Below are 18,531 nucleotides of genomic sequence, written 5' to 3' on the forward strand. Positions count from 1 at the left end.
TTTCGATCCCAAAACACAGTTGTCATGACTTTACCGACAGACTGAGTTTGCTTGAATTTCCGCGCCTTTGGCGAAGAGGGATGCCAAACTGGCGTGACTGTTGCTTGGTCTTGGGTGTAAAGTGGAACGCCCAGGTTTCATCACTCATGACAACTGAGTCCAAAAAGTTGTCCTGTTCGGCTGCAAAGCGTTGAAGAAATGCGCGGAAAGAATCAACTCGTTGCCGCATGTGGTCTTCAGTCAGCGTGCGTGGCACCCATCTTGCACACATCTTCTGGCAACTTTTCTGTTAAAATTCTGTTAGCGGCGATTCGGGAAACCTCAGGAACCAAAGTGCAGAGATTATCCAGGGTGATCCGCCGATCTTCACGCACGATTTGCTCTACCTTCACGACTTTCTCAGGAAATTGATGGTCTCCCGCTCCTTTGTTCGTCATGAATTTCAGCCCGACCGGCTGCACACTCTCTACACCACTTACGAACATTGGTTCAGTACCTTTTGCGTTCAAAAACTGAATAACTGTGCGCACTTCACACTTGGCAGTAACATCCAACAGGAGCTCCATTCTCAATGGCTGCCAAGCCAAGACCGAGTGCCTCAGCGTGGCGTGCGCATGTTTATATGCGAGAGCGGGAAACACTCTTCACAATATTGTGACCAACAGCCACACGAACAGAGTTCTGTATTTATAAAAAAATAGGAGACATTTTTGGGATTACCCTCATACAATATCCTTAAAACTCATTAACAGAAATTTGTAACACACGATCTCTATGAATATAACTATATACAGTATATATCTGTGTTCTGTTATAATTCAAGAAATGCTCAACAGATTTCCATGCAATTTCTGCACTTGCATGGAGGATCTCCCAGAGAAGGTTTCTTGTTGTATAAATTGAACTGTGACGAAAGGAAGCTGAGCAGTAAAGTGTTCCTGCGAAACAACTCTACGAAAATAATATCCCACAAATGCTTTCCCAGCTTATGCAGCCTAAACTGTTAAAAACATCCACAAATTATATTCATAAAAATTGTAAAGCTTAAAAAGTTTTATTATAAAATCCATGGGATCACTACCCATCTTTAAAATGACTCCCACAATAAGAGTTTTTATATTATTTGTTGACAACGGAAACCCTGCATAGGTACAGGAAGAGTATTTCTGAGGCTTGGCTTAACACTGTCAAAACTATTAAAGATATCCTCAAACTATATGTATAAGAATAAATTAGAAAATATTAAAGTTAAAAAGAGACTAAAGATCACAGACATATCTTTAACAGGTAGCTCACAATAACAACTTCTTTTATTAATAGCTGACGACTCTGTCTTGATGGCAGATCATGCTGAAAGCCTAAAAAAAATAGGTGCAATGAGTATGGTATGAAAATTAGCCTTTTCAAGACTAAATTGATGTCAGTAGGTAAGAAATACAAGAGAAAAATGAATGTTAGATTGGGGATACAAAGTTGGAACAGGTAGATTATTTCAAGTACTTAGGATTTGTTCTCCCAGGATGGTAACCGAGATTGAATCACGGTGCAGTAAAGCTAATGCAGTGAGTTCGAAGTTGCTATCAGTAGTATTCTGTAAAATGGAAGTCAGCTCCCGGACGAAACTACGAGTATCTTTACATCGGTCTTTGCTTTACGGGATTGAAAGCTGGGTGGACTCATGATATCTTATTCACAAGTTAGAATTAACAGACATCAAAGTAGCGAGAATGATTGCTGGAACAAACGGGTGGGAATAATGGTAGGAGTGTACTTGGAATGAGGAGATAAAGGCTAAGTTAGGAATGAACTCGATGGATGAAGCTGTACGCATAAATCGGCTTCGGTGGTGGGGTCATGTGAGAAGAATGGAGGATAGGTTACCTACTAGGAAAATAATAATAATAATAATAATAATAATAATAATAATAATAATAATAATAATAATAATAATAATAATAATAATAATAATAATAATAATAATATTTGTGTTTACATCCCACTAACTACTACTACAGTTTTTCGAGACACCGAGGTGCCAGAATTTAGTCCTGCAGGAGTTCTTTACGTGCCAGTAAATCTACAGATATGAGCACCTTCAAATACCACCGGACTGAGCTAGTACTGAACCTGCCAAGCCGGGGTCAGAAAGCCAACGCCTCAACCGCCTGAGCCCGGCAGGAGAATAATAGACTCTATTATGGAGGGTAAGAGAAGTAGAGGGAGACCAAGACTATGATGGTTAGACTCAGTTTTTAATAATTTAAAGATAAGAGATATTGAACTAAACAAGGCCACAGAACTAGTTACAAATAGAGGATTGTGACGGCTTTTAGTAAGTTCACAGAGGCTTGCCAACTGAACACAAAGGCGTAATGGTTTATAAGTGAAGATGTATATAATAATACAATTCCAATCTTAGAGGTGAAGCTTCCACGGTGTGTAGAATTATTTAGTTTATTTTCCGGGTTGAACCGTCTTGTTAACTATACATTACGTACAGTTTGCCGATGTTTCGAATACATTGCAGTATTATTTTTCAAGGGGACTGAAATACCCCTACAGGAAACCTACACACAAAGACAGGTATCTGCATGCCTCTTCTCATCACCACCCATCACAAAAGCAGGCTGTTCTAACATCGCTGGTTAACAGGGCCATAGCGATATCTGACGCAGAACACCTCGAAGAAGCGAAAGAATACCTCGCGAAAACCCTCAGGGGAAATGGCTACTCGCTCAATAACATGCGATGAGTCTTTAGAAAATCAGAGGAGAACAAAGAAAAGGCCGCCGTAGGAGAAAACAACGGGAAAGAAGAACTGACCCGTCCGAAAACAGGATATTGCCATACATTAAAAACACTACAGACAGGATCGGCAAGATACTGGACAAATACAACTTAATAACCATCTATAAACCACACCGGAAGCTAGCCCGTTATCTACCACCAGTAAAAGACACAATAGAACTACAGGCTCCTGGAGTATACCACACTGAATGTGGCTGCGGAGCGTGTTATGTTGGTGAAACAGAATGTAGATCTCCGCCCGCCTAAAAGAACATATCCGTCACACCAAGAACCAAAATACAAATAGCCAAGCATTTCTACGAAGCAAGGCACAGAATATCATTTGAGAAGACCAAGATCCTAGCAGCTTTCCCTTGGAATCTGGAAAGGAAAATCCGTGAGGCTATCAAAATCCAGAAACATCCGGACAATATGAATTTAGAAGAAGGATGTAAAATCAGTAATTCTTGGATGCCTACCATTCATACAGACCACAACATTAACACACAGTCCAAACCTCGAATTACATAACAGCGCGGCAAGCCCCACTGCCTGGCTGTGACACATACCTTCCAGAATTCTCACGAGACAACCAGGGGGCTTACGTCAGCCAGAAAGGCTAGGACATAAAAGACCAAGGTCAGGAACCACCCTTATAGTGTGATTACTGCCTGGGAGACTGATTACCTCAGTTCGAGTACGGGAGTAGGGGTATTTCAGTCGCCTTGAAAAAGAATACCACAATGTATTCAAAACGTCGGCCAACTGTACGCAATGTACTGTACCAGGAAGGCCTAGGTCCTGGCACATATAAATTAAAAACTTTATTTTCAGCATACAATTCCATTCAGATACGTGAACGGCTGTGTGAAAGAATGTTCTAATACCTACCACACTTCATGAGCAAGTCAAGCAAGGTCAAGTGACGTCACCGCCTCTTACAGCTTACTTCCCCTACAGATGTTTCTAGACTGTTTCATGAACTTTTCAAAGCCTGGACCGATTAAAACGAGACCAACGCTAAACTGTAGCTAACATTATGGAAGTAAAACCCTGCAAATTTCAAGTAAATCCGTCCAGTAGTTTTCGAAATATAACGATTTAAAGTTTAGGAAGAATGAACACTCTTCGCCACCTGATTCCTAGCGCCGCCCACCTGGTGTGTATATATAGGCCACTGGGCCAAGGCCAGAGAGAGAGCAGTCTGACCCGTGTAGCGAGTACAGTCTGTCAGTGCAGTCTTGTCACTGAAGAAAGTATGCTCCGTCGCGATTCGCGAGGACGTAGTTACGGCCATGATCGAACGCCGTTGAACTAGTACCGTACGTGAAGTTCCAACACGCCGCGACGACGGTAAAATTCTGGACATTTCCATAATATAACATTTGTGAAATTATTAACTGATTAAGACAATAATTTGGAGTGAGAATTCAAGTATCTGATATTTTACAGACTGGTACATTTTACTAATTTCGTGTAATTGTGAACTATGACGATACCTTAAATCATCGTGTGTGGCAAACGGAAATCATTCTAGGACACATTATTTTAAGACAGTATAACAGTGAACTGTGTGTAACCTTATTTTTTCAACATTTGTTCCATAATAGGACAAGACTTTGCTATTTTTCCTAGTGAACTTTCTCGATCTTTCGATCAACACTATAATAAACTCAGAGAACATTAAGAACTTTTTATAGTTATATTAAATAATTCAGACTAGTGTTATATAAACATGATCATAAAATCACCTTAATCTGCCAACAACAATTGTTCAGAGACTGTGATAAAAACTATTACAAATTACATTTTCAAGTGTTTGAACTGTGCTTATTACTTCACAATCATATTTTCAGACGTCATCAGTGACGATTATGAACTGTGTTTTGTGCAGCAAGGACAGTAAATATTAATCTAATATCGTAAAATTAGAGTTAGAACAGAACTGTGTATCACGACAGCGAGTGGTAATAATTTCCGTGATTACTGAATTGACTAGTGCCAATTGAACTTTCCGTGTGCTAATATCACCTCCAAGAGTGACGGAAATCTTAGCGAAATACTACATCCTGCTACATCGAACATCATTTCTTCATCTATAGTACCCATCGAGGGACGTCGACGTGGTCTCTTCACGGAACATCGCCAAGTTTGAGTCTTCGTCCGCACTCCGCGGAATGTTCCAGACACCAAGTCTCCAACTTCAACATTCGTAAGCAGATATTTCTATTCTGAGTGAGTAATTATAAACTGACTGACTTTTACCAAACAGTTAATCCAATACAGTGATATTACCAGTGCTTCGTGTGAATAGTATTCCATAATTTTCTTGTCATATCAAAGAAGTTCACATTTTGTGATAAATTTTTTTTCAAAGTTAATAATTAATTCAAATTTACGTAACCTAGACAAACTTTAGGGTTTTTAAGTGATTTATTATCATTTCTTTCAATCCAAACAAACTGAGACACACTCAACAAGAATTTAAATATTTTATTCAACTTTTTCATGATAAATGTGTGTGTTCATTTTTGTGCGAGTTAAAACTTCCAAAGACTCTAGGTGCAAAATTGATATTTTGTGTTTTCACGAGATTTAGAAAGACTGTAGGATAATAATATCCCATGAAGGAGTGATATTTATTTTGGCATACCAACGTTCAAACTGACTTTAAGAAGATCACAATATAAAATCTTTGATTTTGACCAATATTGGTGGCAGATTTGAGTTCTACAGTAAGATTGCAGGGTGATACATCCTTTGATATTATTAATAAATTTTATAGAAAAAAAGCATAACCATCTATTATTCGCCCTGCGATTCTATCCTTCTCTGTATCAGCTCCAAAAACACCGAACACTACCCGAGATCCTTCTCATGCCCAAAACCCACAGTCATTTCCTGGTACAGTACAGATAACAACAAGATTCGACCCGGATAATAAACTAAATAATACCATTCAAAGTTATTTTTGAAATTATAATAATTCATCATTGCGTGAGAAGCAAACTCAAACAAACAAAAACGTCTGCATTTTTTAAGCATTAATCACAGCTGGAAGTATTAGCTTCCAAAAGTTTTGGTCGAATGTTGGACAGTCAAAGTTTTTCTAGGTTTATTCAAATCCATTTCACAGCAACAGTGATTTTAAAAAAAATGAAACTCAAAGGACTTTACAAGGAAAGGATTTAATATCTAGTAATAAACTCAAAGGATACAATCGCCTGGATTTGCAAAATCTGGTCAAAGTAGGTGGAGTCAAATGAATGCTAGTTAGTTTGTACAAAAGAATAAGGATGGTAATTTTCTCTGTAACTCACGATCACGTTTACCAGTAAGCAACACTTACATTATAAAGATAAAACAAGATGCACTGGGGAGAGAACACGCTTCGGCACTGTAACATGTAGAGAAATATTCCTTAAGATATGTTAAGACATGAACTTCTCATTCATTACTCTTCACCCTCAATACACTTTCACAGCACCCATAACTTAGGGTAAGAGATTCTTAGTTGACAGAACACTGTCCTACTGAAGAGAGAGAACAACTACAGAGTTTTTATTAGAACAAGCCCAATTTCAACAGCAATCAATGAACTATTTTCTGCTCTTCCCTCATTATCTGAACACCCCACTTAACAGCATGCAACCAGATACTACTCGGTGTGGTATCAAAAAACCATTTCCATTAACAAAAGTAGCAGATAATATCTGGTGGTGGTCATTTGCATTTGCAGACGACCTAGCAATCTTTATGCAAGACATTTCAACAGCCCAAAATCAGATTGAAAAAAGGAAAAAAGAAGCCTTCAGATATATTTTGAAAAGATAGAGTACATGTCCTGAAATAAACAAGCATCAAAATTCATGGAGATAAACTTGGCAAAATTAAACAAGTGTCACAATTTATGTATCTTGGTGAATCAATTCAGGAAAATGGACTCGAAACAAAAGCCAATTAAATTAAATGCCAAAAGATGGAAAGTGCATACAGACTAACCCAAAATACCTACAACCAAAAATGCATCTCCAAGCACACAAAAGTACAATGCAGTCATTAAATCAGAATGTCTTTGTGTGTCAGAAACGCTGATTTTGAACACGAAAGCAGACATTGAAAACATTGAGAAAATTAAACGCAAAATCATAAGAAAAATTTATGCCCAAAACTCGCCGACGGACAATACCAACTCAGAGACAGACAGGAAATCAAATAATACACAAATATTCACAGTGACATTTAGTTTTACATCTCAGTAACTATCTTTAAGGTTTTGAGAACTTTGGTCATATACATCTTATCTGAAATATGAGTATTAACTGTTGTGGAAACATGTGCAGAGAACACAGATAAAAACTCACAGATGAAACTCCTGCTTTCTGCTTAATGCAATAATTTATAACCGATATTTCTCAAATACCAACATTCAAGCAGATCAGTCCAATTGATTCTGTAAAGAACTGCCACAAAGAAAAATGGAACTGACTATATGCATATCATTCAAGATAAAAATGATTAGCTGAAAATTCTAAATTTACAGACAGAAAGGCAAAGCAGACAGACATCACTGATCTCTTCTTTGGTACAAGAGAGTGGTGGACAATTTAAGTTGCTGAAGGTCCTTCATGGTCAAACTGTCATCTACATAATCATGTAGCATCATTTGTATGCTGTACACAGCACTTAAGAAATCTGCATTTCAAGCTAAACACATGTTTTCTATGTTTCTTACCAAGGGTTATGAGATATTTGGCAAATTATTAAATATTAACGCATTTTGTATTGACTACCTGTTACATCAGCATGGTCTAATCTTTTTCATATTAAAGATACTTTTATATATTATTCTTAGACAGGAGTAAAACTATTTCTTCAGGAAGTGACCATATAAATACTGCATTTCATGATAGTGCAAAACAACAGATCTTTGCATGTTACAAATCTCATTCTGTATTGATGGCTATCACTTTACAAATAGAAAAGTCTTTATGTTGTCCTTTTCAATACAAAAAATGTCCACCTATGTTAGATGGAACAATGTCTCGACATATTTCGGGTTATCTAAAACCATCTTCAGTAGAAAGCTAAAATTCATCGACCTTGACAATGTCAACAGGAAGATGAGACTAGGGCAGCTACCTAATGAATTCTACGTACTTATATCCCCTTACTGATGGTTTCACTACTTTGAGCAACATAACAGTGCAACCCACAGATATTGCATGACCAACTGAACCCAGTTGCTCCATTAACAGAATATTGGCACCTTGGAAGAAAGATTTCCATTTTAAAAAGGACTAGAAAACTTTTTACTTTAACCAGAGGAATTTAGAAGAGAGGACTATTTTTCCTCAACATCAACATGGGTTTTTTAACGTTAATCATGATCATTGTTCTTTTAATTCCACACAATTTTCTCAGCATTTTATTTGTTTGTGTATACATGTAATATTTTAGCTTTGTACTGAAGACAGCTTTTAGATAAGCCTAAACATGTCTAGACATTGTCCCATCTAACAGAGGTGGACATTTTTTTGTATTAAAAAGGAGGACAACATAAAGACTTTGCTATTCGTAAAGAAACAACAAATCTTTCAAAATCTTCTTACTGAATATTAATGAGATCGCACTGAAGTTACATATTATTGAAATTTAAATCAGACTAAGAACTCACCTGACAAAGTGAGCTCATTGCGTCCATGCATGCTGCGGGGGTGCTTCTCCTGGGCAGAGAGGAGGCGCTCCTTCTTGGCCGAATCCTGCCGAGAGGACACAGAACCAAAATCCATCTTGTCAATGTCGATGCGCATGGAAGCAGGGCTAGGGATATTCCAAGAGTCTGCCCCACCACGGTCGTCGCTCAACTCTATCCTCGTGGGGCTAGCAGGCGTGCTCCTAGTGTCCGCCTTGAGCAGTTCTACTTTCTTAACGGGCTTTGGGCCACCGTGCTCGTCCGACTTGGAAGGGCTCGTAATCACCGGAGCGGCAGCCAGGGGGGAGGTGCTAGCGGCCTCTTTTCGAGCCGAGGACTTCCGCAGTGGAGCCTGCAAGACCACATGCTGCGTGTGCATTGCCGTGTGCTAAGCAGTGCAGAATATTTCAAACCAGAACATCGGAAAGTCTTTTGGATGTATGTTGAGTGAATTGTTTTAAAACATGCTAAGTTTAGAATCAATGTCATTATTTGCTCATTCCATCTGTATTCTGTCTCCTATACTTAATCTTTTCTCTGACATATTTTTCAAATCGTTGTTGATGAATCTCATAAAGGAATCCTAACCAACAGAAAGGGAGAAAACACCATCCTCTCTGGAGATGACACCACGATACTTGCCGACATTCAATTCCTTTCAAACAGAATTAACAAAATAAGCAACGAATTTGACCTTTAAATAAACATGCAGAAAACAAAATTCATGGTTTTCACAAAGCAGGAAAAATAAACAATGCTGTAATCTCTCTGGATGAAAAACTAATTGAAATGGTGTTGTCGGATTTCAAGTACCTATGATGTTGGTTAATGCAAGAATGGGATTTGGATGGAGAAATAAAAACCAGAATCAGCATTGCAAGAAGTGTGTTTCTGAAGTTCAAACATATTGTGTACAACCATAACGTCAAACATGCTGGCGTGCTGTGAAGTGTTATACGTTATTGGTGCAGCTTTATGGCATCAAAAGCTGAACACTAGAGGCTATGTCAGTGAACTGACTCCAGGATTTGGAAATGCAGATGAAGATCATTCTGGTAGACCACGTCACCAACAAGGAGCTATTCTGTTGTGGCAGGAAATCATATACCAAGCCCTAACCCTTGAAAAATACAGGAAAAAGCCTATTTCAGTTACATCTTCTGAAACAACCTGGGTTCAGTCAGCTGTGTCACAAGGCATACTGTCCTCGGCTGAGTTGCCATGGTTAAATTAACTAAGATCTGTCAGAACCAAGCAATACCAAAAACCACAAAGATGCATTCAGTTGAATCACTAGTGTTCTCATTTTTGCACAGCTGTAAGACTTGGACCGTGAAAAATGCTAGTGACAAAAGTTGAACTGATGCCTTTGAGACGTGGTATTGGCAGCGGATACTATGTATACGATGGACAGAATCCATTATAGATGAACTGAGCAACGTCTATCTTCCTGAGCAAGTGGAAGTTACCTCCAGTTCCTTGATCACATTTTTAGGTGAGAACAGAATTATTTGGTAAAGACCATTTTGCACGGTAAATTTGAAGGCAGAAGACCACAAGGAATAACAGCAAGTAGATGGTTAGATCAAGCAAAAATAGTTCACCACCGACCCACACCTTCAGATTATATTAAGAAGAGCTGAAGACTGCTCTAGGTGGAGACATCCTGTCAGAGATGGAATATTAAACTGATAAAAAGTGAGGTCACGATGCTCAAGCAATGAACAGAATGACTAATGATGACAACTGATCATGGAAGGTAAGATAGAAAGGAAACATTGATGAGGGCGAAGAATATTATCCTCAGTATGGAAGCTCAGCTAGTGATTCAACATCCACGAAATAACAAAGTCAGAACCCTGACCCTAGTAAATAGGAACTAAAATTCCCATACAAAGTTAAACAGAGAACAATGTAATTGTTTGTCTTGCTACGTTCAGCCATACTGAATGACTATGCAAACTGGTATGTACCACACGTGAAATATTAGTGACTATTTCTTACAAATAACTGTTAGGTTGTTCAATCTGCCAAAACATTGATTAATAAATTTATAAACTATTATATAAGAGACAGTCAAGTGAAAAACAACCCCCCCCCCCCAGAACACACATTCCGCGCAGGTGGCAACACTGTTGTTACATATCGCTGTGGTAGGAGAACTGCATAGTGACAACTTACAAGTGTACGCAGTTGTTGGGTTCTGTCTGTGTTGATGCGCAAACTGATCTAGTGTGTTCTGTCCAACTGTAGAAAAGGCAAGCAAAGAAGTGTGGCTCGTTTTCTGGTGGCTGAGGGTACTGGAATACGCGAAACTCATAGTCGCATGTCTGTTGTGTATGGCGAACATTGCATGACCATGACGAGTGTGCACCAGTGCCATAGGAGATTCCGAGAACGGCGCACATCACTGCCCTCAGACTTCCAATCTGGTGAAGGCGATTTGGTGGGGAAACACTTCAACATCCTCCGTACAGCCCAGATCTTTTACCTTGTGATTTTCACATTTTTGGCGACCTGAAGAAAGATATTTGCAGACGTCGGTTTCATTCGGGTGAGGAAGTGCAAGAGTGGGGTGATTGTGGATCTGTCAGCGACCTACCTCTTTTATAAAAAAACTGGAATCGATCATCTTGTCTCCCAGTGGGATAAAGGTATTAACGCTTTTGGTAATTACTTTTGAATAAAACAATTCCATGGTCACATTATAGCGGGTGTTCGGTTTTCATTTGACCGTCCCCTGTATTATACTTGAAAAAAAAAAACAAAAAACAATTTGATCCAAATAGAATGGCATGTTTGATTCTTGAAAGAAAACCATTAGATTCTATCAAACCACACTCAAAAAGCAGGACTTCATTAAGATAAGTTCTGCGCAGCTGTGAGCTTGCATTTGGGAGATCGTGGGTTCGAACCCCACTGTCAGCAGCCTTGAAGATGAATTTCCGTGGTTTCACATTTTCACACTACGCTGTACCTTAATTAAGGCCACGGTCACTTTCTTCCCACTCCAAACCCTTTTCTATCCCTTCATCGCCATAAGACCTATCTGTGTCGGTGCGACGTAAAGCAACTTATTTTTTTTTTAAATTCAGATTTCAAGTTCCTAAGTATTTAAACAGAAATAAACATAAATATTAACACATTTCTAAATATCTGAGTATGATTTGATAGAATCTGATTATGTTCTTTCAAGAACGAACCATGTTACTCTATTTTAATTAAGTTGTTTGAAGTATAATATGTTATGATCTGTTTTCTTTTTCAGGTAGCTTATAAATTTATTCATCAAAATCAGTTTTGGCAAACTGAAGAGACTAACAGTTATAAATGATAGACTTGATATGGGCTTATGCCATATCAAGAAAACAAGGTCAAACTCTTTACGTTTCACTGAGAACAGAAGAAAATCTTGAGTGTTCAGGAGTAAGTCATCTACAATAATGAGGGTTTGAATTTAAGAATATTTTACCATTGGAGAATTGTAGTGGTACGCTTGTTCATCACCAGGTGGCTCGCTGTATGCTGGCACAGCGCTCCAAGCGGGAGCTGACTACAATGTGAGCTCCAAATGAGATGTTCTATCACACCGTGCGTGCTTGAGAGGAATCAAGGACAAATGTGGTAGAAGAAAATAGAAACTAATAAAACAAAAGCAACGAAAGACACCAAGATAGAATAGACTGATTTGCCTGATGTCCTCTCTGATACTTCTCAAGTATGCACGGTGTGATGGAACATCTCATTTGGAGCTCATGTTGTAGTCAGCTCCCGCTTGGAGCGCTGTGCCAGCATACAGCGAGCTACCTGGTGACAAACGAGCATACCACCACAATTCTCCAATGGTAAAATATTCTTAAATTCACACCCTCATTATTGTAGAAGTCTTTGTCACGAACAGTCGAGATTTTCTTCTGAAGACGCAGAGCAAAGTTCTCTGTGAAAGGTAGCGAGTTTCACCTTGTTTTCTTGACACGGCATAAGCCCATATCATGTCTACAAGTATGGACCTTGAAATGTTAACAAATTATAAATTAGCCAAGCCGAGATTGAAAAGAGATGGCTTCAGATTTTATAAAATATTAGTGACTATGTCACAGCACTTAATTTTGCATGTCCTCAAGGTTACCTTGGTATCTGCAAACTTCCATGCCCATGCAGGTTTTAAACCAATTCTCAGAACATAAATCCGAAAGACTTCACGATTAGTATTCAGAGCTGCAAAAAAATGTTTCAGTCAAAGCAAATACAAGATAAATACAATCAATCCAAGTTGCACAGGTTTACAAGGAGTAAACATTCCAATCTGTCTGAGCTGGATGCGACTCTCCTGAGGTTCTCCATGCTGGCAAACAAGACCCATTCACAGCCCAATATACTGTGCAGTGTACTTCAGTGCAGGATGAGAAAGAAGGAAATAACAGTCTGTTTCACTCTGGCATGCTCTGTCTTAATTCATCACAAACTACCAACATACATTTTTAAACCATTCATCAGTTAATTCATAAAATACACTACTCAAAATGGAAATTACAACGCCAAGAAAAAAAAAAAAAATTTGCATTGATTCTGGAGATAAGTAGATTACGCCCAATTGTTTACCCGTTACTTTCCATGTCACAGACGAACCACTTCCAGCACGTAGGGTAAACTGTATCCTAATTTGACTGCTAGTTTGTAAAGTGAAGTGATACCCTACCAGACAAGTCTCAATAACAAGGAAGAGCATCATCAGGGTAACCGCTAGTAACCTCTAACTCTGTTTTCCCTGGGATATCCTCATTTTCCCAGCATTCAATTAACTGGGACATGGTACATAAAAGTGATGCCCTCAGCCATCAGTCAATCACTCTTCAAGCTAATGCCTGCGTTCAGCAGGGACCTTATTCCTGGAAATGGCATGTCTAAGCGCACCAGTTTCTATAACAGAAGTGTATGAGTCAGTGTTCAGAAGTTCAGGAATAAGATCCCCCAGTTCAATGGAAGTGTTATTCGAATACTAGTGATCAACTAGTGTGCATACAAACAAACACCACAGGCATATTTCTTTCTTTGTAGAATATTTTCTGTGAATTTCAATTTTCTGTAATAGTTCCTCCTTAATAATGGGGCGAAATCCATAATAGCTAGCTCATATTGAAAGCTTTTAAACACTGTGAATTTTAAAAGGAACATTAAGTAAATAAGAGTTATTGTCTTTTTAATTTATAATATTATAATGTATTATTATTATTTCTTTGATTTTGGCCATCTAAGGACCATGGAAAGTAACCCTGTGCATTCATCTTAATCCTTCTTTTCTTTACTTCCATCCTTTCACTTAACTGTTTCTTCCTTTCTTGTGTCCAGATGTTATTACCTTTCCTCTTTTCCTTCTCCTGGAAACCATTGAAATTTTGTACCAATCTTCTGAAAGTTGTTCCGTCTTGTATTACATTGTCTGTTATTCCAACTTCTGCCATATCTTTTTTACTCCTTGGATCCACTGGTTGCCATTCTTGCTCTTGCAAACATGGTTAAACACTTGTTTTGTCATCTAGTTATCTATCTTCATTATGTGACCAAAAAATTTAATTCTCTTTCTGATTGTGTCTAACAGCCTTTCATTTTCTTCATCATTGTATCGATCTTTATTCCTCCTATGTTTAAACTCTCCTTCCTTCATTTTCAATGCCCCCCAAATTTTCCTCAATATTTTCTTTTCTTTTTTCTTTGTCTCTTCTATTTTACCAGTTTTCATAGAGAACATGCATTCTGTGGCATACAGACTCTATGGTTTGATTACTGTGTTGCAGTGTTTGATTTTAGTTTTCCTTAAGAGATCCTTCTTATTGTAGGTATTATTATTATTATTATTATTATTATTATTATTATTATTATTATTATTATTATTATTATTATTATTATTATTATAGTTTTGTTCAATTAGAACAAGGCAATTACAAATTAATGGAGGTAAGTTATTATTTATCAAAGTAAAAGACCTGGAATTACATTATCAATCACTCTGCCTGTCTCTCTCAAAGTACTACTCGCTGCGTATGACTCATGTTCCATCTACATATCCGCCTCGCTCTATCATTCCGTTCGGGGCCAGTCTTAGACCGAAAGCTTAATTTTGATGTGACACGTCATTTCCCTGTGTTTTCTCTGTATATTTTTTGATTTTTGATTTTCCTGTGTTTCCAGAAATCATATCAACATCATCATAGCAACATATCATATCATATTTCAACAACAGCCATAGTTTGAGAAGAGTAGATTTTCTGAAAGGATGTACGGTAGGTCCACATGTTAGCTGTTGTGGGTCTACAGTAAGCAGCTCTCAGGTCTGACACAGGAATACCCTGAGTGGATAACGAAGAGAACTGTCATATCATTTGAATGACAACGTGATCTCCAATTAATACAGGGTAAGACCTGCAAACATTCCCGTCCTTCCTGCATTTCGGTAAGTCGGAGTGTGGTCGCTGTCACACTGGTCCGATATGAAAATCCACAGTCTGTTTCCATTCATTTGACTGGGTCAGGAATGGAATGGATGAAGTCCCCATCTAGTGGCGAGGATAGCAATTGTGCCGACTGCCGAAGCCTGTCGCACTGCTCTAGGGCAATTATTAATGACTGACAGATGAAATGAAATTATATTGGAGAGTGGTGCTGGAATGAAAGATGACGGGGAAAACAGGAGGACCTGGAGAAAACCCTGTCCCGCCTCCGCTTTGTCCAGCACAAATTTCACATGGAGTAACCGGGATGTGAACCACAGAACCCAGCAGTGAGAAGTCGGCAAGCTGCCGCCTGAGTCACGGAGGCTACTGTTCCCATACACCTGTAGAAAACCTGTTTACTTCATTGAATGGCTAATCAGATTGAGAAACATAGAAAAAACAATAAAACTTACCCCATTACATGCTTAAAATGTTCTCCTCAGCCTGTAGACAAGCGATGTAGCATGTGATTTTATTCTAGTTTACTCTCGGCAATTCAGCCTCAAGAATATTCAAACTTTTAGTGCGAACTGAATTTTTCAGTTCTTCAATGGTGCAGGTGTTACCTTCAAGCCACCCCACAAATCGAAGTTGCAAGGGGTTAAATCAGAGGTGCAAGCTGGCCATAAATGTGCACTAATTATTTGGTCCCCAAAAACATCACACGCTGCATTCACTGAATTACAAGCGGGTATGTGTCGTACCTGGAAATATCCAAGCAAACTTTCCTGTTCAATCCGTTGAGGAAAACACTCTTTTAGTATTCATTCTCTGCAGGCTATCATCTTCAATATGAGTCTTCGAAGACCCTCAATAGACTGACAACTACAGTGACATGGTGCAAAATGAATTTGAAGAAGTGGGACTATGCTGATGATGAACTGTGTGAACGTGGAGAATGACAGGATCATGAATAACTGTTGGTATGGATTAAGCTGAATGCTGAATATTGGACTCACGAATATTGTAGTGTAGTGTTTTTGGTCTCTGATAAATAAAGAAATAAATTCTATATAATCGGTCCGAATTAATAGTGTCGTTTAAAAAATTGACTCTACAATACTTTTTAAGGACATAAAGTGGAGTTTTATTAATTAGCCTTGAATTCTCACATGACCAATACTGGCTATTTTGCGAATTTACATATCCATGCAAATAAAACTGTGCCTCATCAGATAACGGCACTAATTCAGGATTTAATTCACCACTGGTAACAAGACTGTAGAAACCAACTGCAATCATGTTTTCTTGTGGCTGTATCTCTTGGCTTTAAACTTCGCACTTCTGTAACTTTGTAAGACTTATATTTCAGTTTTCTTGCCGCCCACCACGCAGAAGAATATGAAACATCACTTTGCTGAGGCAGTTTCCTTACAGATTTTTGGGTTATCACTCAAGTCTTCAATTTTCTCAATTTTTTAATCAGTTAATACAGTTAAGACAGGCGGTTGTTTAACTCATATTTATTTTGGCACTGAACCCACTGTTCGAATAAATTCGAAATTTTCTTAATTCCGTAATATGTTGACACTCATGTACAAGGAAATCTGGAATCCCAGGTACGGCTTTTTGCAGATGATGATATACTGTATAGAGTAAGTTACAGGATTGTAAGCAACTGCAAAAAGACCTCGACGAAATTGTGAGTTGGACAGCAGGCAATGGTATGGGTAAGGGGTGAAAAATCACGTTATACGCTTCACGAAGAGAAAAATGACTCCTTTTTAATTACTGTGTTGATGGAGCGAATGTACCTCATGGAGAATGGTGTAAGTACCTACGTGTTATCGTATATACGTGAATATTCCGCGCATACTTTTTCCGGAATTTAGCGAAGAAAAACTTTGGTGCGCGCATTATTTGAAATAAGGTTGGTACCGTTTGGCCTCAACAATGTATCTCGTTATATCATACATAGCGCTGTCCGGCCTTGGTCTTTGTGGCGTCAATAGCACGTTAGAAGGGAAGTGTGAACCACGTATTAAGTAGGGCTATAAGATCTCGTAACCGCTCATTCACGGCTAATTATAAGCTTTGGGTTACTGAAGATACAGAAAACATTGTAAATCACGCGGCAGGAAGAAAGTACGAAGTCAGAGAAAGCACTACTCACCAATGGCAAAAAACAAAACGCGACTTCAAAAAAATAGTAATCATCAGGCATTTCGCACAAGACGTGCATATACGGCTAATGCCAGGCAGCACACTCATTACAAGAAATAGGCGAAACTGCGCGCGAGTGTGTGTGGGTGTGTGTGTGTGTGTGTGTGTGTACTGGTTTAACGTCGCACTAACACATCGAAGGTTTTCGGCGATGCAAAGATGGTGAAAGTCTAGGACTGGGAACAGTGGCCTTAATTAACGTACAGACCCAGTAGGTGTCTGGTGTGAAAAATGGGGAAACCACAGAAAACCCATCTTCAGGGCTGCCGACGGCGGGATTCGAACCCACCATCTCCCGAATACAAGCTTATGATTACGCGACCCAAACCGCACGGCCAACTACAGTAGCTCGGATATAGACGAAACTAGCGGATTACAAATACCAGGGGACAGTAGCTCGGATATAGGCGAAGCTAGCTAATTATGATCACCAATACCAGGGGAAAATAAGCAAACCGCAGGACAACTCTGATCAGCGGGTTGCCTAACCAACCGGGTGTGAAGATTCATACTTAAAACACAAATGACCTTTTTTTTTTAAATTCTCTCCTATAATACGGGTGCGCGGATTACTTGCGTATATACGGTAATACAGGCTGTAACAATAATGTACGCCCCAACTTTCAGCACATATTCCTCATACACAGAAGATATGTTATATAGACATGGGTCCGGAAACGCTTTATTTCCATGTTCAACTTATTTTCTACAACTCTACATAGTACCTTAACCATGGGAAACACACAGGAACAGAACGTAGCAGTATATCACATGAAACGTTCAGAATGACCTCCATTAGCATCAGTGGCGGCTGGTGGTATCTGAAGCTGGGAGTTGCACCAACATTTCCAGTGTCACATAACAAGAAACTCTATTATCGTTAAGTAATGAACTACATTCCTACTAAAACTGTAATATACCTGGCAATTACAACTCAGGAAATAAGAGGCTAATTATACACTGTAACTACAGTTCCTCTTAATAATAGTGCTATTAGCTTTACGTCCCACAAACTACTTTTTACGGTTTTCGGAGACGCCGAGGTGCCGGAGTTCCTTTAGATGCCAGTAAATCCACTGACACGAGGCTGACGTATTTGAGCACATTCAAATACCACCGGACTGAGCCAGGATCGAATCTGCCACGTTGGAGTCAGAAGGCCAGCGCCTCAACCGTCTGAGCCACAGCCTGGCACAGTTACTTTTGCCTCACTTGAATTGAAAATTTGCCGTCCTGTTTTTCATTGAAGCAAGATGTTGGTTATATTGTGGGTGGTCTGTTATGACGTGGAAAAGAAGTTACCCAGCAAGTTGGCCGTGCGGTTCGGGCCGCGTGGCTGTGAGCTTCCATTCGGGGTATTGTGGGTTCGAAGCCCTGAAGATGGTTTTCCGCGCT

General features: G+C 39.0%; 1 protein-coding gene across 1 annotated transcript in view; it reads right to left on the reverse strand.

Annotated features, from left to right (window-relative positions):
• The window catches only part of Cep164 (centrosomal protein 164), a 352,132-nt gene that overhangs the window by 141,343 nt on the left and 192,258 nt on the right, over positions 1 to 18,531 (reverse strand). Inside the window, exon 5 of the mRNA XM_068229617.1 lies at positions 8,465 to 8,834. Within this exon, the coding sequence (XP_068085718.1) occupies positions 8,465 to 8,834 (370 nt within the window). The remainder of the gene's footprint in view (positions 1 to 8,464; positions 8,835 to 18,531) is intronic.

Source organism: Anabrus simplex, chromosome 11 (assembly GCF_040414725.1).
Source record: "Anabrus simplex isolate iqAnaSimp1 chromosome 11, ASM4041472v1, whole genome shotgun sequence".
NCBI lineage: Eukaryota > Metazoa > Arthropoda > Insecta > Orthoptera > Tettigoniidae > Anabrus > Anabrus simplex.